Below are 24,316 nucleotides of genomic sequence, written 5' to 3'. Positions count from 1 at the left end.
TAAGGTGTTAATCTGGTTTTCATAAGTCATCAAAAATTTAGAGATAACTATAACTAAAGCTAGAGGGACTTATGACAAAATGTTAGACTCCATCAGTGAAGGGGCCTAAGAGCCAGTGGGTTACAATAGCTATCCCTTAAGAACAGTTTCTAAACTTACCTGTTAGCTCTAATGCTCATGTTTTGATAACATATGCTGTAATTTCTTGGAAAATTAGTTCTTGCCTACAGGATGCCAGACTCCAGGTAATCATATAGATAAAACTTATAATAAATATGCTAGGTTACTTTTAGATTCCTTTTACTGGGATCCACCAGATCTTGTCTAGAGAGAGGGTTATATGACAGCTGGTCTCTCTCTCCTAAATAAGTAAAATTAATAAAACAGGCCATCCTCCAAAATCAGACAGCATTAAACATTCTAACAGCAGCACAGGCAGATACTTGTGCAACTGTAAGAACTGAATGTTGTATGTACATTCCTGATTCTTCTGCTAATATCCCAAGAGCTGTTGAAGATATTAAATGACAATTCTATGGCATGTCAGACTCAAAAACTTCCTAGACCTTATCCTTATCTTTATGGGAAGCCAATACCGGCTCCTCTTGGTGGAAATCTTTGCTGACTATATTCATAAATATCCTGCTGATCTTATTTGACCCATGCATACTTAATTGTTTCTTTGGCTTTGTTTCCTCCAGACTTAAAGCTATATGCCTACCCAAGATGAAAATGTCTGGTGCCTATCAAGGGCCTTTAGACAGAATCTCCGAGAGTATCTCTAACTGCCAATCAACTATGACCCTTTCAGCCTGAAGAAGCTATAGTGGTCATTGCCCATTATTCCCTCAAAGCAATTCATTTACTTCTTCAGAAGGAGGAATGTTGTAGGCAACTCAGCAGATGGAAATATTAGAAATATAATAGGCAGTCAGACAGGCCTGGGCCCTTGTGGGAGCCAGTATGCTAGACAAGATACCTTGCAGCTGTGGGAGAGACAGGTACTTCTGCTGTGGGCCAGACCTCAAGACAAAGATGAAACAAATGCACCCATATACCTCCCTAGGGATGGACATCAGGAGTTGATATTCTAAATAGGTATCAATCACCTTGAAAAAGCCAGGAAGAGTCACTAACTCAACCTCCTACAGAAAAAACCCTATTCTGTATTCATGCTTGCTTGCATGATTAGCTTCCCAATTTGATCCCAATTTAATCAAGTTTACCTGAACAATTATACTTGTAATCTTACTGGCTGACCAATTTTTGTCCCATCTCATGCCCACCTTGCAATTTCCCAATTTTTCCCCACCTTGGACCCACCTCACGTTGTGGATTTGCTCTATAAAAATCCCTAGAAAAGCAAGTTCCTTGGCAACCCACTTGGGTCCCCTTCTGTCCCTCTCTCATATATAAGTTTGCTTTCCCCCAATAAGTATATTCAGCCCTTAAAAAAAAAAAGTCTTGTCTGTCTCAGGTATGACAGGTGTTTTCCCTGTTTGATATCTTTTTGCCTTTTGGTTTAGTTTTATTTAAATTTTTGTTGCTATTTGGGGAGTTTATCTTTTATGTTCTCAAACTGATTGACCTTTACTGTCATGTTTAGAAAGATCTTCCCTATTCTAATTTATACAAATAATGCATCTGCATTTTCTTCTGGAACTTTCATGGTTTCATTTTTTGAAGTTTTGACTCCTTGAAGTTTTAAATCTGGCAGTAATTAATTATTTTAGTATAAGAAATCATTACTCATCCAGCTCTATTTTTAAACTATTTAATAATCCAATAATTCAGTTGACTTAACAGGCAATCTTTATCACATCCTAAATTTTCATATGTATGAACATATGTGGGCTCTATTTTCATCCTTTAATTTATTCCCGCATCTGAATTGTTTAAATTATACTAGTTCTAGAATAGATTTTATTAATATAGATTTAAAATAACATTTTCAAGTATATAAACATCATTAAAATACATAAGAAAGTTGGTATCATTTAAATGATTTTTCCAGTAGTTATTTTTGAACCATTTTACAAAATACTAACTATATTTTGCTTTCAATTTTATATGATAAAACTGCAAATAGTGTAAGACAATGAGTGATACAATAGTCCTCAAAATGTTATGCCTTAGAATCACCTAGCTTGTTAAAAATACAAATTCCTGAGTCCCAATTTCCATGGCTTCTGAGGAGGAAGATGGGTTGTTCTTCTTACACGCTTCTACAATAACTTTCAGACACAATGAAGTTTGAGGATTACTAGAATAATATTTCTAGGGTTAGACTTCTAATTTCAAATACTTTTCAACAAAGAACAGCTAAAATAGGGCCTGTCTGTCAAACAAAAACGTCTCAAGAACAAAAAACCAGGCTTGTTGGTTTATGCCTGTAATCCCAGCACTTAGGAGGCCAAGGCAGGAGGATCCTTGCAAGTTCGAGACCAGCCTGGGCTACAAAGTGAGCTCAAGGCCAGCCTGAACTGCATAGTGAGATCCTGTCTCCAAAATGACAAAAAAAAAAAAAAAAAGAACAAAAAGCCACCAAAGATTTAGAAAAGATAAAACATTTTAAAAGAGGGTCTGTACAAAACAAGCAATGAACCAGAGGTGTGTTCATTTATAAATAGGAAACACTGGAAAGATATAATACTAAAATGAAAGTGATAAATAGAAAGGAGAGAACATAATGGAAGAGAATCCTCCAGAGAAAAGTACAATGCACATAACAAAAATCCCTCAAGGCATACACAACGTCCTACAGTACTAAGGAACAAACTTTACTAATTAACTCTACATCCATTGTCACATGACATGATGAGAAAAAGAATCCCCTGGAAATGTGACTTTGGTGTGGTAAGCTTTGGCAGAAGGGAAGTGAACCACCTAAATCCAAGTGGGAAGTACTCCACCTCTGTTGAGTCTGTGCTTACTCTACCTCTGCACAAAACATTGTCTCTACAATTAGGATACTTCCCTTTCCACTTCCTTCTTTCAAGTGCAAACTTAATTCAGAGCAGCCAAAGAAAGAAGGTAGCTAATAAAAGGATCCACTCAGGGACCACTCTCTTCCTCAGCCATAGCAATAGTGACTACAACAGAGGCTTGGAAGGAATTGTGAATAGCACCGCACTTTATAGACACAGTGGTTCCCTACCCTTTGTGCTAGCACTTCCTGCCTCAGAGGAGAGGGCACAGGGACAGACAAGTGCAAAAGGCAGAGCCTAAGGTCCAAGAGCCCCAACTGCATTAGGAGAATTCGCATGAATTTCACTGGTTTCTGGCAGGGGATATAGCTCAGTGGCATAAGCGCCTGCTTGGCAAGCGCAAGGTCCTGAGTTTGATTCCCAGTACCAAAAACAAAACAAACAAACAAAAAAAAAAACCCAGAATTTCACTGGTTTCAAAACTGGTTCCCTTTTATTTCCTTTCTGAGCTTTTTGGTCCAAGTTTTGTTCATATTCAGTTCAGGGTAACAACAAGCAAAGATACAAAAATACACACTATCTGTACTGTATTGGCAGATCAGAGTCTTTTATATATACAGTTATTAAAATTATATTTTAAAAGGAAACATTTTTTCTACACAATGTAAAATAATATTTTTCCATTTAAAAAGTAAAATCCACGTTCATTATAAAAAATTCGGAAAATGCAGAAAATAAAAATCTTTCACACACTATGATCTAGACACAGCAACTTCTTCCATTCTTCCTTAGCACTCTAATTTTGAAGTCTTGTACCTAGCATTTTCAAGGAATTTAAAGAAAACACAGATTTTCTTGTTTAGGACTATATTGGAAATCTTAAGCAATACAATGTATTTTTAGAAGTAATAAAATAACAGAAACAAAGAAATGAAACTATTGGCACACAATGATTTATTTTATTTACATAGAATTTCAAGAGAATCTATGGACAAGATCTTAAAATTTAGAGTAGCTAGGATCAAACTAACTTTTAAAAAGTAATACATTCTTATTCACTTGAAATAAACAGGAAATACGAGAGAGAAAAAGTAAGGATTCCGTTCAGTTATATCTGGGAAGGCATACGTGCAGAAAAGACCTGAATCTGCTGTCCTTGGACAGGCTTGGGCCTGAAAACACAACTTGCTCACTGGCTCTCTATGTTGATATAAGCTTTCCCCAAATGACAAAAGCAGCTTGCTACACTTAACTGTACAAACAGTAATGCTTTGTACCAATCACCTGCTTATTTGTGGGGGTCTGAAACATTGGTATGCAATAGGCAGAGGGTATCTGTAGGACTAGCCCCTAACAATAACCTTGGATACAGGGTCTGATGAGCTATCCTGGTAGACGACGCTTGTGGACGACGCTTGTTGTCAGTTGTAACAACTTATTCTTGGATGAAATTAGCATATCCTATTCAATTCCAAAGGAAGGAGACTGTTGGAAGCTTTCCTCTGAACTTTGCCCCTTGAGCTTTTGTTCTTTACTGAGTTTGTTTTTTATCTTTTGCCTGAATAAATCTAAGCAATGAGTACAACTATAGGCTAAGTACTGGGAATTCTAGTAAATCACTAAACATCAGGGTGATCTGGGGGACATAATTACAAAATATTCCTTGAAGAACAAAAAGACTCAAGTAAATTAAGCATGATATCATGCCTGAGATCAGGAAGAAAGGCAATCCACAAGCCCACACGCATCATGGATATATTTAATACAATTCTGATCAATACACCTGCAGAATTTCTGAATGTTTCTTGATAGTTAATCCTAAAATCAATATAGAAGAGTGATGAGCCAAAATTAACCGACTGAGAAGAAGAAAAACAAGGTGGTAGAATTTGCAGAATCTTATTTCAGAAATTACCATACAACTGTAGTAATTAGGTAACAGGGAACATAATTCAGTGAGACTTTTCAGGGAATTTGACCACGACTGTAAAATTTGTAAGAATAAGTAAAATCCCAAAATAGTCAAGAGGCTCCTGACGAAGAAGAACCCTATTAGATGCTAAGTGTTACAAAGTTAGAGAAATTAAAGGAACAGAACAAAGAATAGAATAGAAAGCCTCAAGCTATATCACCCATAAAAGTGAAATATTATGGACCTTAGGAAAGGCTCAGTAAACAGGCTGGGAAAACAGGCTATTCATACAGGGAAAATAATATAAATCTCTATCTGATACCATTTTATATATTCTCCTATATTTCTGAAACACTTCATAATAAAAACTCAGCTTGACTAGATACAGACATTAAAATCTCTTATTCTACTGATAAATCACAGGCTGACAATCATAATTTTATAAATTGTTCTCCTTGTCAGAACCCTGAGGGACTCTGCACTTATTTAGGTAACACATAACCTCAACTTAACCTCAGCTTTTAAAATGATTTGAACCTTACCTCATAGATCCTGGCAATCCCACAGAGCAGGGTTACTTCTCCTGGAAACTTGTCTAAGCCTTGTTTGAAAAGGTTTAAAGCAGTTACAGGTTGATCCAACAACATGTAAACCTATAAGCAAAACACATTTTAATAAAAGTATCAATTCTTAAAATAATTATACTTATATGTCAAGATTATACTATGGATTAACAACAAAGTATCTCCCAGATATCATAGTAAAACTTCTTCAGAAATGTGCGGAATTAATTTCCAATTATGTGACAGTGTTATTGCCACATGTTATATCGAAAGCACTCATTCACCTTTTCCTCCAACAATTATTTATTGTGGACACTGAGCAGCACCTAGACAAGAAATCAGGAGAAAATCCTTACAGACTAGAGCAGACCTACATATGTCTAGAGGCTGGCTGTAAGGAACCAAACAGGAGACTAAAGTTGAAGGTGCTGGAGAAAGAGGGAAGAACCCAAGGAACAAGGTCTAAGAGGGTGACAGCGTAGAGCGTGTTTTCCCCTCCAAAAGCGGGGAAACAAGTCTGTAAGGTATGCGGTCGGAGAGCTGAACCACTGGGTGCTTGAGGGCTTCCACCTAACCAGGACCGAGGACATGCGCATGGATAACCCACACACGTAACAGGAATTTCTGAAATAGAAAAGGAGGACTTTACGGGCCCTTGCTTTCATGATTTTGGATGTACTTTCTAAACAGTTAGGTGGTGCTTAAATAAGAAGCCCAAACGGAGACACAGACAACGGCACACAGCATTTATCTCTCAAGTATGAGATGAGAGGGACAGATATGGATGAAAACGTTTTCAAATTTTGCCTTATACACTTCTGAGCTTATTTTTTAAATATAATACAATTATAAATACAAAATATTTAATAAAATATAAATAAGACTGGGTTAGTGAGTTTGTCGCAAAATGTGCGTTAAGATTGCTTCTTTTTAGCCTTCACCTGATGTGTTCACTGGGTCTTTGTCTCTCTTGGCTGACTTTCAAGCACCTTTCATCTGGTTCCTGGGCGATATAAAAAATTTAAGAGAGCAAAGGCCACCACCACAGTCTAAGACGCTGGACAAAAAGCTAGTGCTTCCTATTATCGGTCACCTTCTTTACCACATTTTTTTAGAAAATTCTGAAAGATACGGCAAGATGGTTCCACAACTATCACTTCATCGGATGTGTTCCTTTCAAAGCACTGTTGGAGAAGGTCAAAAAGTAACTTTATCTTGATACAGCTTGATTATCCCTTATCTAAAATGCCTGGGATCAGAAGTGCTCCGGATTTCAGGTTTCTTTTGGATTTTAGTATATTTGCATCTACATAATGCAATATCTTGGGAATGGAACCCATTTAAACACAAAATTCATTAGCTATTTCACCTGTACCTTGTCCCCATGACCCAAAGATAATTTTATACAATATTCTTAGTGCACCTGCATTTTGACTGCAACTCATTATAGGGCATTATGTGTGGAATTTTCCACTTCTGGCATCAGGCCAGGTACTCAAAAAGTTTCATTTTTGGAACATCTGAGATTTCAGATTTTCAGATTTAAAATGTTCAACCTTTACTGAGAGGTCTTTCATTTCTGCTGTGGCTGTGACTGGTACCAGGTAACAGTGAGCAGGCTCTGGAGTTGGAGAGATCCAGGTTTGAATAGTGGCTATAGCCCAGGGACCCTGCAACACCTACACTCTTGAAGTTTCCTTTTCCTTAAGAGTAAAAGGAAATTATAAAACCTACTCTGCCTAGTATTGTGAGAATTAAATTAAACTGCATAACCAATGAATGGGATAGAATGCCTTACACTGAGTAGGTGCTCAATTAAAAAAAAAGAAAAAAGACCTTTATTATTCTGGCAGAGATGAGTAACCAAGGACCTATGTAAGAACAGTCCCTGCTCTCTACAACCTCATCAGGAGTAAGATAAATGTGTTGTAGACAAAAGGCTCCTCTGGGACCTGTTACTCATGGGGTACTGAGCCTATAGTATTTTTTTCTGTTCTAATGGGCAACCTTTCAGAACAGTTTTCTTATTTTTCATGGCAATCAATTTGTCCTGAGGTGGCTACCCTCCGTATACTCTTTTCCCTTGCTAGAAAGAAAAACAAGTTAAATCTGAACACATTAATGTGCCAAATATTCCTCAAGGAAGTGGCAATTTGCCCCAGATTTCATTCAGATTAATAGTATTTACTTACTTTTGCCAAATAGAGAAATGTATCTACCATTTCCTGCTGCTTCAGGGCTGATTTAAACTGTTTTTCTGCATCACGATACATTCCTAACCTAAAAACAGCCATTAAAATAATTAGACATTCAACTTTAAAAATAAATATTACAGCATTTTCTTCAAACCTCCAGGATATGGATAGAGACAAATTACAACTATAAGAGTAGCATGTGAAAAACAGGTAATTTGTACCACACACACACTGGCATGTGTGTTAATATGTGCGGTGTAGCAAAGTCACCTATCTCCCATTTTCGCTGGCTATCTAATCCTCAAATGGTGTGTGAAGAGTCTGTCTGCCGTGTAGTCACAGCAGGACTAATAGCTTCCAGTAAGCCCGGTCACACCAGGTCACTACCCAAAGAGCTTATGATCAGCTGGACATATGGCAAGTGACCTGAATAAATGCTTAGTGTCTCCATTTTACTGGAAGAACCGAAAGATGCTTCTTTGAAAACATCTTTTGCTCTGAGATAAAAGCTCGTATTTTTTAGTTATCCTTAAACATGTTTCGGTAAATAATAATTCCCAGTTGAGTAATACAGACATACTATGTCATCATTCTAGAAATCTTTTTTTTGTTTCTTTTCCTTTATTTGATATCTGATACTGATCATCCCAGTCTATGAATATAAGATTTGCTCTTTGCCTAAATATGATTGTTCTGATGTCTGTGCCTACATTTTCTGCCCAGGAAGCATTTTCTTACCATTAAATCCATCATTGAAGCATATACAGCTTTAATTCGGTCTGTCCTTAATAGACCTGTTAGGTTTTGTCATAACTACTCATCCTTAGCCATCTAAGAGCTACTTAGATATAACAATGTCTCATTTTATAAAATAAAATCAAAAAGATATACAGTGTATTTCATTGAACTGCTTTCACTTAAAGGACTGCAAAAATAGCCTTGATCAATTTCCATAATCTAAACTTCAAGCATTGGTGTGGCTGATACTCAAACAGCTGTTGGAAAATGGGCTTAACGTGATTAAATGTGGCCCAAAGACTAGCCTAAGTCAGAGAATGTGTGATGCAGTGAAAGCCCCTGCCTCTTCAGAAGTCCCACAAATATCACAAAGAATATGTATAAAATGTTACAAAAGACCCCTAAAGCTCTGAAAAACAATATATTTATGTACACAATATTAACTGAGCAGCAAGTCTTAATCACATGACTGAGGTAGTCACTGAATTTTATACATGCTAGTCACTGAGTTTAATTCTGTATACTTTTATTCAGTAACCTTTTTCCAAAAGTGATTTTAAAAGGCTTATAATAAATATATATACATAAAACAAGAACAGAAAAAAGAGAAATAGATTTTTAAGCACTGTAAATGAAAGGATAAACAAATTTCAAAAACAAATGAATAGACAGTCAGATATTGAGTTACATGGAAGCCAAAGAAAGGAAGAAAATATGGGTCCTATGTTTTTTCTTAACGCATCCTCAGGAGATAACTCCCGGCACTATTGGAAAGGAGTTTGCCATATGCATTCCTATGCAAAGAAAACTGAGCATGTTTAAAGAAAGTCTAGGCATAATGGAAACATTCAGGCCAGTATCCGAGAGTCCGAATGCAGAGAAACAGTTTCCACCAGCTGCCAATTTTTTCTCTCCAATTTAATTCAACTAAATTGTCAAGCATCAACTGCATGCATGTTTTATGATGGTAATGAGATGCAAAAATGAAGAAGATAACAACGTCTTCAGTTTGACGGCAATTGAATAGTGAAACAAAACAGCTTCACACACATACGAGCATAACTGTATTATAGCCAACAAGAAAATTGTATTTGCGAGCACAGAAGAGGAAGTGAACCGGGAGTTTTAGGGAGGGAGCGACAGACATGATTTCAATAGCTAGATATGATAGTGGTGGTGAGGTGCATTTCCAGCTGGAAGTAAACTGTAACACAAGCACACAGGCAGGAAAGAAAGTACATAACATGTTAGGGGAATGTTGAGGAATTTGGTATAACTGACCAGGACTTTAAATACTGAGAGTAGTGAGAGACAACAACCGGGACAAGACTACAAGGCCGTACTTAAAAGCCAGACCTCTTTCTAATGATGATAGAGAATGACTAAAGAATCCAACAAAAGCTGTTTTTCACACCTGTTATTCTCATTGTACACAGGAAGGATTGATGGGGCAACAGAGGCAGAAACCAGAGGCAGAAACCTAGGTAAGAAGCTACCATAAAAACTCAAGCAAAATGGTACTAAAAGCCAGAGTTAGGACACTGGAGTGGGAATGGGTAGTAAGGGAACAACACTGAAAGTTTTGCAGAGATAAAATCAATAGAACTTAATGGCGAGGAGCAAAGGGACAGAAGTCAATTTCAGGCTACATCTTCTGGTAATCCATTCTTTCTTTTTTATTTATTTATTTATTTATTTTTTGGTCTTTTTTCTTTTTCTAGTACCAGGAATCGAACTCATGACCTTGCACTTGCCAGGCAGGCACTTTGCTGTTGAGCTAAATCCCCAGTCCCATCCATTCTTGACCTCCCCTGTTGAAGTCAGGACTACTTTCTCTTGCGTCCCACTGCACTCTATCACGATGGAACCATACTTCAAATAATTCACTGTCTTAACCATTTGAAAGAAGGGACAAAGTAATATATCTTTGTAATCCAATCTGATGAAGGTAGTTGCTCATTAACTATTCTACTGAGTGAGTGAACGAACATACGAATGAATGAACACTGAATACACAACAAAGACAAGCAAGAACTAAAGAACAGAAGGGAGCAGTAATTTAATGTGACAAGGTGTACTCATTCAAATGTCAGCATATATGGGCAGCAGAAGGAATCAGGTTTGTGTTTTTCTTCACTAGAGATTTCTGAAGGTTCTGCTTGGAGGTGGAAGACTTCAAAACTGTCTAATAAATTATACTCATAAGAGTTTAATGTCACAGTGGTTTAAAATTCCCTTGGCAGAAAATATTCCCTCAATCTAGAAGTAGGAAAAAACACCTTCTTCCTAGAAATTCTATAGTCAGTACAGCTAAAGTTCATAAATATTGAAAGATGCTCAAAGAAACTGAAGTCTACCTTGTTTTTGAATAATAAGACATTGTTATCTTTATAAAATATAATTGTTTTAAATTTGTGTTTTTTGCCAGGCATGGGGGCGCACGCCTATAATCCCAGCACTCGAGAGGCTGAGGCAGGAGGATCGCTGTGAATTTGAGGCCAGCCTGAACTGCAGAGTGAAACCCTGTCTCAAAAACTGACAAAAAAAATTTGTCTTTTTCCAAATATTCTAAATGCATTTCAAAACCAGCAGCATTTCAAGTCTTATTTACTAGTTGTTATACAAATATTCATTAAAAATAATTATGACTTTTCTGATCTCTCAGTTGACTTGCTTGGAAATGTCTCTAAATACTAAGTGAATGTAAGAATATTTAGGAGCTACAGAAATAATATGGAATTGTGAAAATAAGAGAATTGGCATCAGAAAGTGGAGATCAAACTCTTACTCTGCCTTTCACTTTAACTTTGTGAGGCTCAATTTTTCTCATCTGAGAAAATTGTGAATAATAACAGCTATCTCCGAGGTACTGTGAGATTGAGAGATGGTACAAACTAGCTCCTAACTGTAAAGTGCCTTCCATATGGGAGGCATCAGTGTAAATGAGAGAAACCGGAGAACCAAGAGGATGACACTGGAATCAACAGACTCAGTTCTGGTGCCAGGTTTGTCACTCTCTGGCTCCTGATGAAAATCATGGCCACTGTGGCTTCAGTTTCCTCATCTGAAAGGGAGACTTGAACCTGAGGTCTCCAAGCCTCCCACTCCACGCTCTATACTTTCACTGTTCTAAAGATAACTGTTCTCATTGTTGCCATGTGGCTGTTAAATAAACACTGTCTCAAGTAAGCCAAAGTCCTTACTTCCTCATGATGAAATTTACCATCTCCCTAAAAGGATATATTTGAGACTTTTTTTTTTTCCCTTCCCATACAGGGAATCGAATTCACAACCTCACGCTTGCCAGGCAGGCGCTGTGCTGCTGAAGATATATTTGAGACACACTCCTGGAAGCTGCAGCATCAAGAAATGAGAAACCAACACACAAAGACAGCTGCATCTTCTCTGTCAAGGGCTGCCTGGGTGTGAATCCTGTATCTGCCTCTTAGCAGCTATGTAAGTTGAAGCAATTTGTTCCCATTGTTTGTGCCACTGTTTCTCCACCTTAATACGGAAATAATGATATCTCTGCAGAGTTGCTATTAAAGGTTAAATGAATGTAAGCCTATTTGGGGGTGTTTGGACCAGGGTTTATGGTCAGTGTTCAGTAAATTATTTACCAGTGTCCTATAAAAACACACCACCACTTCTACGTCCTTCACAAATAATCAGAATTTTACCTGTAGTAACATTTTCCAATCTGTACTTTCCACCACCAGTCCTTGTACTGAGAATGTTCTGTGGAAAGTGCAGCCAGATCCAAAGCCTTTGAAAAGAATTCACGTTAGATTAGGATCTTCCTCTCCAACAAGAAGCAGTTCGAAAGATAAATAATGAAATAAACCATACAATTAGTATCAATCAAAACATGCATCAGAAATCAGGCGAAATCATGTTTCCAGATGGCCCTTCCAATTTTCCCCAAATAATCAGTTCCAGACCACAGGGCTGACAGCAGATGAGATGAAACACTGATCAAAGGGAAGCAGATGCACAATATACTGTATTTTAATATAATTTTAATACACAAGGCACAAAACTGATATTAAAGGACCACAGGTTTTTTACTCTCTTCCTAACATGTATCTACTCTCTAATGATTCAAAATGTCTCCAGACTTGTGGTCAATTTTTTGGTCAGACAGGTCCAGTAGCACCCCACACATTAAACATAGATGTAGAGAAACAGAGAAGGGTTATAAACAAATAAAATTGGTTCCTGAAAAAAGAATGAAAGGAATTGGGCTACTACTAGGTGACTTCAACAGGCACTATTCCAACATCATTTTACCTATCAGTAATTGAAAAGGTAGAAAGCTGCAAACTAGGGGCTGGGGATTTAGCTCAGCGGCAAAGCACCTGCCTGGCAAGCGCAAGGTCATGAGTTCGGTTCCCGGTACCAAAGAAAAACCAAAAAAAAAAAAAAAAAACAGAAAGCTGCAAACTGAAAAAGAACTCCTTCATTGCTTTCATATTGTACGTCTCCTGATCTCATACCTTTAATATCTTCTAGTTTATGTCTTCCACCATTTATCAAAGAGATGACAAAACGGGTATTGGAATTTTATACAGAGGAAACAGAAACTATTTTGACAAAACTAATTTTGGCAAATCCATTTTTACACAAATTTGAAGCCCCTATGATGATCGGATGAGTAAAAGTTGAAGTTATTAGTGGAATGAGAATTTTAGCATTCAATAAAACTTATTTTTCCCTCAAAGTTGAAAAATTTTTATTCTGTAGCCAGTGGTAATATAACCAGGATAGCAATAGCTCAGTTCAAGTAACACTTAGATATTCAGTCCTATTAGCTCAAAAGGCACCCTATATTACCATCCACTTCTTAATATTAATTATTTTTGGAAATGAATACCAGAAGAGTTCTTTCAATCTTCTACTGCAAAATTAATTACTTTTCCCTGTGTTCCCTATCTTCTCTTGCTTCGGGGGAGATCTCTAAATATGCAAACTACTTATAAGAGAATGCTGTCACCATGCTGAGCTGCTAATGAACTTGAAAAACCAGCATCTCTACTTGAAAGCTATGGAAATTCAAAACAAGCCACATATTACTTTCATATGCTTTTCTTTTTCCCCTTCCAGCCAGAAATAAAAGTGAAAGCAAAAAACGAAGAGGAAAGTATAACTTCAATTAGCATTATCTCTAGAACTAGTAGGAAAATACATTTTCAATGAGCTCAGCTCAATCATGTACTGTAAATATCTGACCTTATTAACTTTAAATTTTGATAAACATATTTTCCACACATAGGTTATATTTATTCTTATGCTTAATATAAAAGATCTTCTATTTTTTAGAAAAAAAAAATGCCATTCAAAATTCTTTTACATATTCTGGTTTCCCAAGATTGGATTTGGTGTTTATTTCGGGCTACTGATTTTGCATTTAAATACAGTCCTAAAACAAAGTCTTCTGGTGGAGGAAGGAACCATATGTTTATGCTAATTCTATCAAGGAAAAATATGAATTATTGATACAGAATATGTGATTTTTTAAATTACATTTTAATGATAATCTTCCACAAGGAATCAGTCTGCAATAAAGATATTTGTGACAATTTCGAAGGGACCCTAAGTTCCCTGAGGACAGACATTTTTCTTTCTTTAACATCTTAACAGAGCCAAGGACAAAAACCATATGATCATCACAATAGACAAAGAAAAAGGGTTTAACCATTCATGATAAAAAAAACCTACAGAAAATTAGAATGGACGGTCTTCATCTCAACCTGATAAAAACCATCTGTGATAAACCAATAGCTAACATCATATAAATGCACAAAAACTGAAAACTTTCACTCTAAAATCAGGAACAAGACAAAGATGTCGAGTAGCACCATTCTTATTAATGTAGTTCTATAAACATTAGCCAGAGCAATGACACAAGAGAAAGAAATGAAACGAATAAGAATAGGAAAGGAAGACATTAAGTTATCATTATTTGTTCTGCTGTTGCTTTTGGAATGTTGCTGTGCTTATAAGAGACATTTGAGAATTACTTATTGATTGAATTAGTTATGCTGTTTCTTATCTATGGTGAAAATTGCATAAGAACCAAAAAAAAACTATAATAAGTAAAAGATTTATAATTAAAAGTTACTAAGATCTTTAATTTTTAAGTGATGATAGATCTATATTTCTTTAAAGATTTTCCCAATTTTTTGAAATAAAAGACTATTTTTACAGACTCTTTGAGCATTGTTTAGTGAAGCTCTGTATCATTTCTATTTTTTATTATTGTTTATTCTCTTTACTTGATCAATCTTGCATTCTTACATCTGGTAATCTGAGCAGCTTCGCTGAAGATAATAATATGTAATACAACAACCAGTGTTAATTTTTTATCTTGTTTTGTTTTTGTCTTTCTTGTTATTTTGTTATGTTTTTTCTCTTTAAAATAAAAAAGAATTCTTGAATAATTTAATAAAACTAATATCTACGTATTAATAAAGTCCTAGACTGCCATTTTTAAAAGCCACTTTTTAAATAAAAGTCAAATTATAAAAGGAATCTTGGCAGATCTAGACAACATAAGGTATGCGAATTTGTCCAACACTCCTGTTTATAAAGCCAAATTTTTGCTGTTATTATAGCTGAGATAACTTCAGGATGATGAAATTAAAGAACATTTTAAAAGGATTTTGGAATCATCAACCCACGTGTTACTTCCATTTTGTCAATACTGCCAATATTGGTCCAAAAGGAAGGGCTAAGCAAAGAGAGTTATTAAAAAGTCAAGGCAGAAATACAATTTTCCATGGATCAACTTTACTGTTATTTATAGTATTCTTCCTATTTGTGTATAGACAAATACAGAATCACCAATCTACACCTCACTGTAGTTTTGTCAATAATGCCCCCTAAACTGTGATAGTATTAAGACCTCAAAGGCAGAAATTTAGTCTATTTTTATTTTCTAAACATTGAAATACCATTTCTCAGTATTTGTTATATTAATCTCTAATATTTTCCATATTTATATGAAATACTTAAAAACGTCTTTATTTAAGAACTTTTTGGAGGCCATACAAAGTAACTAATATAAAAGCACCTCTGATTTTTTAAACATGTTTTAAAAAAACAATTTCTTTGTTGTTTTTCCACCTAAAGATGAAAAATACATATAAGCTATTTTTAAAATGAATGCTTGTTATATAACTCTCCTATTAGAAGATAACTTCTGTGGTGAAATCTAAACTGACATTTTAATAGAACAATCCAGTCTGCAAGAGCATTAGGACGTGGCCAGCCCAGGTCAGTGAGAAGGGGATCACCAGACCTCTGTCCTAGTCAGTATCCAGAGTCCCCATCGCAGTACTGACACACAGGCACTCACAATTATTTGTTTATAGAATAAACCAATCAGCTAATAAATCAATAAATGAATTAGTGAACAAAAAGGAGAACAGAGAAGTAAACAGTTTGTGCTTTTCACTAAGTAAAAACAAAACAAACTGCCTCCTTGCATGGTCTACACTATAGTTAATAGGAGTGAGCACATGAAAATAATAAAGGTATAATTAAGAGCAAATTAATTTATTGATGTACCTAATTTATTGCTAAATTTATAAATGAAAAGTTGCTATAATTTTATTATTGCAAATTTTAAAAAAGAAGTTAAAATTAGACTTAATCTCCATTAGTACCATGAGGCATAGCTGTTTTCCTTACTGTTGTAATCCAAGCTGCTAGCACAATGTAGGCATTTAACAAATATTTGTGGAAAGAATACATCTTAACCTCATAGTACTACTATTTTCATTTTTAAGTAACAGTATCTGTCATATACTAGAAAAAGAGAAAGAGACACAGAGGGTTATAATTCTACTCAACATACAAAATGCATACTTTTTGGCTTCACATTATAAAATAAATATTTTTCAATTTTTATCATTATGATTATGATTTTATAATTATGACCATTAGTGGCTGCATGAAATTCCATCATGCTAGTTATTGTAATTCACTATTGTGGAACATTTAGGTTGTTTTCCAAGTATTTTTGCTACTGCATCTACAATGAACATCACTGTAACAGTAATTCCTTACTGTTTTCTGAAATTCTTTGAGAAGTAAAATTATAGAACAAATTAAATATATATTTTATGGCTACCTGTTTTATATTATCAGAATGTTCTCCAAATTGTACTTCTCACAACATTTATAAGAGATGACAGTGAATGACATTACCCGCAAGCATTCAAAGCTGCTTTATTTTACATCTTGGTTGTTGAGAAAGGACATTGCTAATGTGCTTATTTACTGGCATTTTCTCTAATATAAACTTTCTATTATTTGAATCATTTCCATTTTCATAAAAAGTTTTCTAAAAAATTCAGATAAGCTTTTTAAATATGACAGGCAATATTTTAAAATCATGTTAGAGGTACATATTTTGCCCTTCTATTGTGTTTTAGTGTTAGTTTTCTCTGTGCTTACTCTATAGAAATTATATATATGAATCAGAAAGTTTTCTCCTTTGTGTCTGCTTCATAACTCTAACCTAATCTATGAGATATCTTATCATTTGCTAATTTAATTTTTAAAAATTCTTCACTGGTCAAATATCTGAAGGACGGTCCTGAACAAAATGTTACAAGTATCATTTAGTGATTTATAAAGATCTCCTTCAAAAAGAGCAGGGACTGTGCTCAGCACTGTTTGTTTCCAATGCACTCAGTCTTTTACTATTAAAAATAAAAATATAAAATTTATAAGTGGGAACTCCAGTTCTTAATAGATGCACATAATTTCCCTGTTACTAAGATACACTTGAGAGTCATTTGTGTTGTCTCTTTTCTATTAATTCACTGATTTCTGTTTATTTGTTTGTTTGTTTGTTTGTTTGTTTTATGAAGCTGTGGCCTTAACATCCTACTGAGGTGCCTCAAGCTCTACTTTCCCACATTGTAAGAAATGTTTTCTAATGTTTCTATAGTTTTTAATATATATTCTGCAGCAGTAGTTCCCAATCCTGGCTAAACATTAGCATCACCTGTGGAGCTCTTAGTAACAGAATTAGTAGACATCCCGTTGAGGGTTTTCTTTCAGGAAGTCTAGCACAGATCCAGAAATCCATTATTTTACAATTCTCCTGGTATTCAGAAAATGAGCTCAGTTTACTACTACAGCCTCTCATCAGCTGAGAGGGGGAGTTCTAAGTTTGCCTCGCCTGATGTAAATCACGCAGTTGCACTCTGTCTGCTTAATATATTGGGGTCTAAATAAGATTTCATTTAAAGAAAACTATTTTGCTGCTTAAATGAAAAGGTTGACAGTCACTGCTCTATCTGTGTTAAGGTCAAAATTAAAAAACCAATATATAATGAAGACCTGTGAATACATTCTATAATATTATTAGCATAACATGGAAAGGTTACAATCTAGTTCTTAGAATCTTTAGTATGCAAATCTAATAGTGCAAGAAATAAACCCTGAGTTTATTGTCCTTAGGAGTGGTTTGGTTTGGTTTGATGCTGGAAACCAAACCCAGGGCTTCACACATGATAAGCATGTACTCTATCACTGAGCTACACATACCCTAGTTCTGATTTTTTTTTTCCAGTGTGGTTTCTATTCCTCAACATTATGTAAATCCCAAGCTGTAGAATGATATCTTCAAGGAGAATCTTTTAATAAAGACAGCATCACCATGAACTACAAAATGGCACAGGACCTGTCAAGTTTCTGAACTCATCCCTGGAACACTTCCTCCTTTCACGACTCACGCCAGCCACACGGGCCTGTCTGCTACCCTCACGCAACCCCACCGTGCTGCAAGTTCGCCTCTGCAGATAGAGTTCTCACAGCCTGAAATGCTCCTCGCACACAGAACTGTGTGTCTCCTGTTCTCCTTCCTCGGGTCTCTGTTTAAATATCGTCTCTTCAGTGCGGACTTCACTGACGATCCCCAGTCCATCCACAACAGTGTTCTCCATGTCATTTCTTATTCCCTCCCGTTTTCCTCCTGTTCTGCTGTTCTAGTGCTCTACTCCACAACACTTGATGTATTTTTAATTTGTTGATCGTTTCTACCCCTCACCCAACCAGAACATAATCTACAAAAAACAGGAGAAATTTTGCTCACGTGCCTCCGTTTGTGATCTCAGCACTATAACACCGTAGTGGCTCAAAAAACAAAAATTCTGGATGAAAGAATACATGCCTCTTCAACAAATGCATTAATCTTCAGAAAAACAAGAGTATAGCTTTACGATAATGCAGTAATTAGAGATTTACTCATTTATGAAATGGACAAAATTTTAATGTTTCTTTTTAATGACAGTAGACTATGATTTTTACATATCGTCACATTGAAAGCCTCTGGCTATCACAGGAATTGGAGTAATAATTTACAGAAATGTGCATGATTTCTCAGTTGCCTCAACCTTTCTTTCCTCCTTTCCATACAGGACCACATCTGCAAATACTTCTTCATCAACAACTACCATTTTCTGTGCACCTGGCCTGGGTTCCCTGCACTTTAATGCCACATCTCTCAGTACATCCAGTAGTATCTCTACTTGGGTAGCTTTTTGTGACTTCAAACTCAAAAGGCCTTTAGGCAAATAATCCAGCCTCTTTACAAACTGACTGCCTTCTCTAATGCCCTCATCTCTGTTAGAAAACCATCATTCTCGTAACATCCTCAGGAGGCAGAGTTGACCTGTGTCTCTTTCCTTTATCCCCAATGTCAAATCTATCAGCAAATTCTGTCACTTTTTCTAAAAAATTTGTTTGGTGCTCCTATTTGGGAAGTAAGGCCTATATATTTCTCATTCTATATTCTGTTCATGTTTTTGCCTTTTCTTTACATTTTTTTCCCTCTTTTCCACAAAATCCTATTTCTTTATGGATCCTTAATAGTATTACCCCTTTTCAATTTTCCCCTTTGCTGATTGGTGACAATTTGGTTTGGCATTACTTCTTTGTTTCATTACGTCAATTTAATTTCCTCAGCTAGGTTGCATAGCTGGTAAAGGCAGGCTAATGGTATCATATTTTTATCAGTTCTCCTGGTGGACTGCACTGCAGTTAACACATGGAAAACACAAGTGAGGAAAACACTTTTGTTTTCCTGAACACTTAGTAAATGGATATAAAGCTTTTTTCCTGAATTAATAGGAAAATGAGGACAATCAGACACTACAGAACTAACTTCATAATATCTAACAAAATTTATGACGTTGTCATCATTTATATATGAGCATGTAAAAACTGGAACAAATTTAAAAAGTCACATACAATATAACCTCAAAATTCTTTGTCAAGAAGTTACCAAGGTGCGTGACCATTGCTGAAACTCGATGATGGGTGATTCAGGTTCTTTATACTATTTTTTCTATACTTATACTTGAAATCTTTAAAATATTAAAGGTAGGAGAGTGGGGCACATGACAAAGAAACCAGAAACGGATATATTAGTAAATATCTAATGATTATATAGACTAAAGAATAAACTTTAACACAGCATATTATGTAGTATTCTTAATTATCTTTACCTTGCCCTTCAATGGAGAACTATATACTCAATCCAGAGAAATTATCCCACAGAAACTGAGAGTTGACTTACACTGTTAGTAATTCCCTAATCTTTAATAACTCCATTTATTTGTAGGGTAAGAATTAGAATATTTTAGCATCTAAATCCTCAAAGTCAGAAAAATTACAATGAAAGAAAATAACATGAATTTACTACTTACAGTCTTAACATCATTTTCATGATGAAAGATATATTCAAACAAAGCCTGTGAAGAAAAAAATGTCAAATACACATTTGGTTGTTTCTAATAGAGAGAATTTATTGTTTTATCAAAGCTCAACTGAATAAAAAAAAATCAGTATAAAGTATCTGGGATTCATAAGTACAGGACCTAGTCATTATTTGTTAGAATTACCCATTTTGATTGTTTTTTTCTTTCAGTACCAGGAATCGAACTCATGACCTCACACTTGCCAGGCAGGCTCTTGTGCCACTGAGCTATATCCCAGGCCTCATTGAATTACCCATTTTGAAATACTGCTATTTACAACTGATTCCTGTTTTTCCAGACTATCAACTAGAAAGTTCAAAGAACTGAATTTTTTCTTCTTCATATTACATATACTATTTTATTAGGAGACAAATGAGAAGTTTATTTTTAAAAACTAATGCTCATAAAAACAGTCAATTTGTGTATTCTACATTTATAATGGTTATGATTCAATAATGACAATTTAGATATGGAAAATCTAGAATTTCTTTCTGAGATAAAGCAGAATATAAGTGTAAAGTAGGATTTTTTTTTTTTTGGCTTAACTTCTACATTTATTTCTCTTTACATGGCATTGTTGGTAATTCTGTGATTCAGAATATGCAGGTTCCTTTAACAGGGTGTTACTCAGCTTAACTCACTGGAACCATAAAGAGATCCCAGACCACGTTAACTAAATCAGATTTTAGAGTGAAGAGAGATGGTAAAACCCTGGCATTATATTTTTTAAAGCCCTCAGATGTACAGCCAGGGCTGAGAACCATGACTTTTAATGCTTTGCCCAGCTTATCTGAATCAATAAGCATTTACTGGATTACCTCTTGGTGGTACTACCTTATCTATAGTATTATTATTTTATATTTGGATGGAGGCTAACGTTCCTGGAAGATAGCAAGGCTAATAACAGAGAAGATCTGAAGGTAACCAATAAAGAAAAAAAGAAAAACCAGGACAAGGCCTTTCTTTTAATAATAAAAAAACCTTTAAGTTTAACTTTAAAACTTTAACAATATTTCTATTTGTTCTACTACTGAAAAAGTCAAAGAGTAGTAGGTGCACCACCGCCATGAAAAAGATATGGTAATACCCAATACAGCATCAGCACATCACCACAGACATACATGTCAGTATTAGAAAGGAGTCCTCATGAGGCAAGGCAAGTTGGGGCCAAAGATAGAAACATCTGGCATTATTTCTACAACACACTAAAAAAGCATAAAATGTAGTTCACTCTCAACCTTGCACATAGACCAGGTCTGTCCTGCATGCATCTTAATTTAATTGAGGGCAATGCCTCCAATAACTGCAGTCCCTCATTAAAACATAGTAATGGCATTGGCTAGCCACTCAGTTACCTCAAGTAAACAGCTTATATGAGTTCCTTCTAATATTCTGTTCCCAGGAAGGAAAGGGAAATAAGTAAAGCTTTACAATTCTGCTGAATGTAGTTTGTTAGACTGCCATCAAACAAGAATTTAAGAATAAAGTCATTAGCATTAGTATAGGTTGATTACCTGCCTGCCAAAAGGCATTTCTTTTTTGAATTTAAACTTCAAGTCCATATGACTAGTGTCCACTTTTAGTTACTACTCAAGTATGCCATTAGAACTAAGATCAAGAATGAGCTCAGCACCTATACAGAGTTCAGAGGCCTGAACTAAAAACCTGGGCTAGGATTAAGCCACTTGCAAGAAAAGAAGGGCTCCTGTCTCTGAATTACTCCAAGCTCACCCCCACATCCTTTACACTGGAAAGGATATATGAGGTCATGGACACCTCATTTTCTTTCTCTCCTCTTTTCCTGCATCTCTTTCCTTCATTTACCTTCTTCCCCTCTACCTCTAACTTTTTCTTTCAAGTGATATCTAATCTCCCAGTAATTACAATGATCAATGTGTTTGGCTTGCCATTGTCTGGCTTGAATAATCATTATTGAGATGCATGATTAATTGCTAATAAAGAGTATACGCTTGTATTACCCTTTTGACAGTCCTAAAATACAGCAAGGATAGAAAACGATTTTTCTGAGAATACTCTAGACTCTAAGCTTAAAAATACACATACACACACACACACACACACACACACACACACACACTGAGCCTACTGAGATTCATTTTATAAATGTGATACTATCTACCTGCTTTCTTTGTTAAAAATTGCTTTATTTTTTTGAGACATCTCAGTATGTAGTTCAGGCTGGATTTAAATTCACTATGTAGCCTAGGCTGGCCTTAAACTCAACAGCAATCCTCCAATCTTAGTTTCCCTAGTGTTGGGATTACAGGCATGTGCCACTATGCCTAGCAAAATTACTGTTCTTTATTAGAGAACTATAATTTCCTAAATAAGGCATAGGTTCTTTATTTCTGATTGACTTTCCTTAACTCAAGACTGAAAGAACTTTTACACATTATAGCAATTCAACATTTCCATTTCAATCATGACATGGCCCTTCCTTCACAAATTTTTATTTTGTTGGCTCTATTTTTTGTGGTTTTTTTGTTTCGTTTTGCAGTACTGGGAATTGAACTCAGGATCTTGCACTTGCCAGGCAGGCACTGAGCCACTGAGCTGTATCTCCAGCCCCAAATTTTTATTTTGTACAGTGTTATTACCATCATACTTCTACCATCACTTTAGTTAAAAACATTACAAAGAAGATAAATTGAGGAAAATTCTCATATTGTCAATATTTAGTGACAGAGATAACATACCTTTGCCAATTTAGGTTTCTGGGAATATTTAGTTAAATTCAGTCTAGATAAATTTATAAATGGTCCATCAGGACTTGTAAGCATTGAAGCCTATGAGAGAAAAAAATGGTACAATAAAAAATCTGAAACTGTCTCTTGAAACACAAATGGAGTTTCACATGCACAGAAATTGTAAAGAGAACATAAGTGAAAAGGAATCACCTTCAAAACTTCCCATGTAATTCTCCAGTATAATAGTAGAGAGTGATGTAATATAACAGGAAGTTACTGGGGTAACAAAGGGCTACGGGAAAGTTCACAGAACTTACCGTCCCTAGCCTGATGAATCTTCCCGATGAGCTCATGATGGGGCGTGCTGTGTATGTGGTTCTGGGTGTTCTGATGGCCTGTTCCATGGTTCCCGGCCTTCCACTCTGTGTGCTGGGCCTGAGGAAGCCTGTAACGGGTCTTCCTGTTTGAGTGATTGGCCTGTGAGGATTACAAATTGTTATGAAACAAAGAAGATAAATTGAGGAAAATTCTCATATTGTCAATATTTAGTGACAGAGAGTATGAACAGAGGCTCGTACCTGATAGCTTGACTAGGCCCTCCTGTCTGATTAGTACCAGGGAGTTTCAAAGATGTTCCAGGGCCTAGGAGATGAGATAGGAGATTGAATTAACGCATTTATTAATCTATAAAAAGTTTCAGGTAATCTAATTTTCAGAATTGTGTTGGCTTGGTGAAAAAGACATTAATAGCAGCAAATGTATTTTAAGGAAATGTATTTGAGATTAACATTCAGTAAGTATGTTGCTTATGTTATCACATTCAGTCTTCACACTGAGTCTACAAGGAAAGTAGTCTTATTTAACAAAAGTTAACCAAAATAAGTAGAGGTCAACTTATTACTGAGCTCAGAATCAAATTCAAGACTAGCAGGTACCAAAGCTCAAAATGATTATTCTGTATTCACATATTAATTGTTTTTCATATGATATCCTTGCAATTAAAGATCATTTACTAAGTTATCAGCAAGACCATCCTATGTCACGGTAAGCATCCAATATTATTTGCAACACCAAACTGCCAAGCTGCAGATAGGGCCTCTGCAACAATCCCAAGGGATAGTCACAGCCCAGCACACTACCTGTGACTTCACACCATGTGTTAGAGCAAATCATCCCAGATTATAGCAAAGAAGTGATATTTTCAGGTGATTATTTTGCAAAAAATCCTTTTAATACGCTTCTGTTGTTTGGATGTTTCCCGTATTTACATCCCCAGATGAACAATCTTCTGTGTATTAGATAAGCAGTTCAAGCAGAACGCATTTTTATAAAAATATGTTTAAATGTTTAATAAACCTTTTAAGGAAAACTATATGTCAGTCTCATACCTTAAGTTAAAGAGAATATCATTGAATAGTAGAAGGAAATACTTTGTGCTATAAGGCAGAGCAAAAACCATTGATATTTATATGAAAAAAATGTACATGTTCTACTTATAT

General features: G+C 35.5%; 1 protein-coding gene across 1 annotated transcript in view; it reads right to left on the bottom strand.

Annotated features, from left to right (window-relative positions):
- Ttc8 (tetratricopeptide repeat domain 8) overlaps positions 1-24,316 on the bottom strand; it is a 55,849-nt gene that overhangs the window by 17,496 nt on the left and 14,037 nt on the right. Inside the window, exons 3-9 of the mRNA XM_005390265.2 lie at positions 23,396-23,459; positions 23,135-23,294; positions 22,827-22,916; positions 20,059-20,103; positions 12,016-12,101; positions 7,595-7,682; positions 5,382-5,492 (exon numbers count right to left, since the gene is read on the bottom strand). Of these exons, the coding sequence (XP_005390322.1) occupies positions 5,382-5,492; positions 7,595-7,682; positions 12,016-12,101; positions 20,059-20,103; positions 22,827-22,916; positions 23,135-23,294; positions 23,396-23,459 (644 nt within the window). The remainder of the gene's footprint in view (positions 1-5,381; positions 5,493-7,594; positions 7,683-12,015; positions 12,102-20,058; positions 20,104-22,826; positions 22,917-23,134; positions 23,295-23,395; positions 23,460-24,316) is intronic.

Source organism: Chinchilla lanigera, unplaced genomic scaffold (genome assembly GCF_000276665.1).
Source record: "Chinchilla lanigera isolate Chin_1 unplaced genomic scaffold, ChiLan1.0 scaffold00037, whole genome shotgun sequence".
NCBI lineage: Eukaryota > Metazoa > Chordata > Mammalia > Rodentia > Chinchillidae > Chinchilla > Chinchilla lanigera.
Note: the sequence above shows the minus strand (reverse complement) of the source record. Positions and strands in the feature narration are given on the sequence as shown.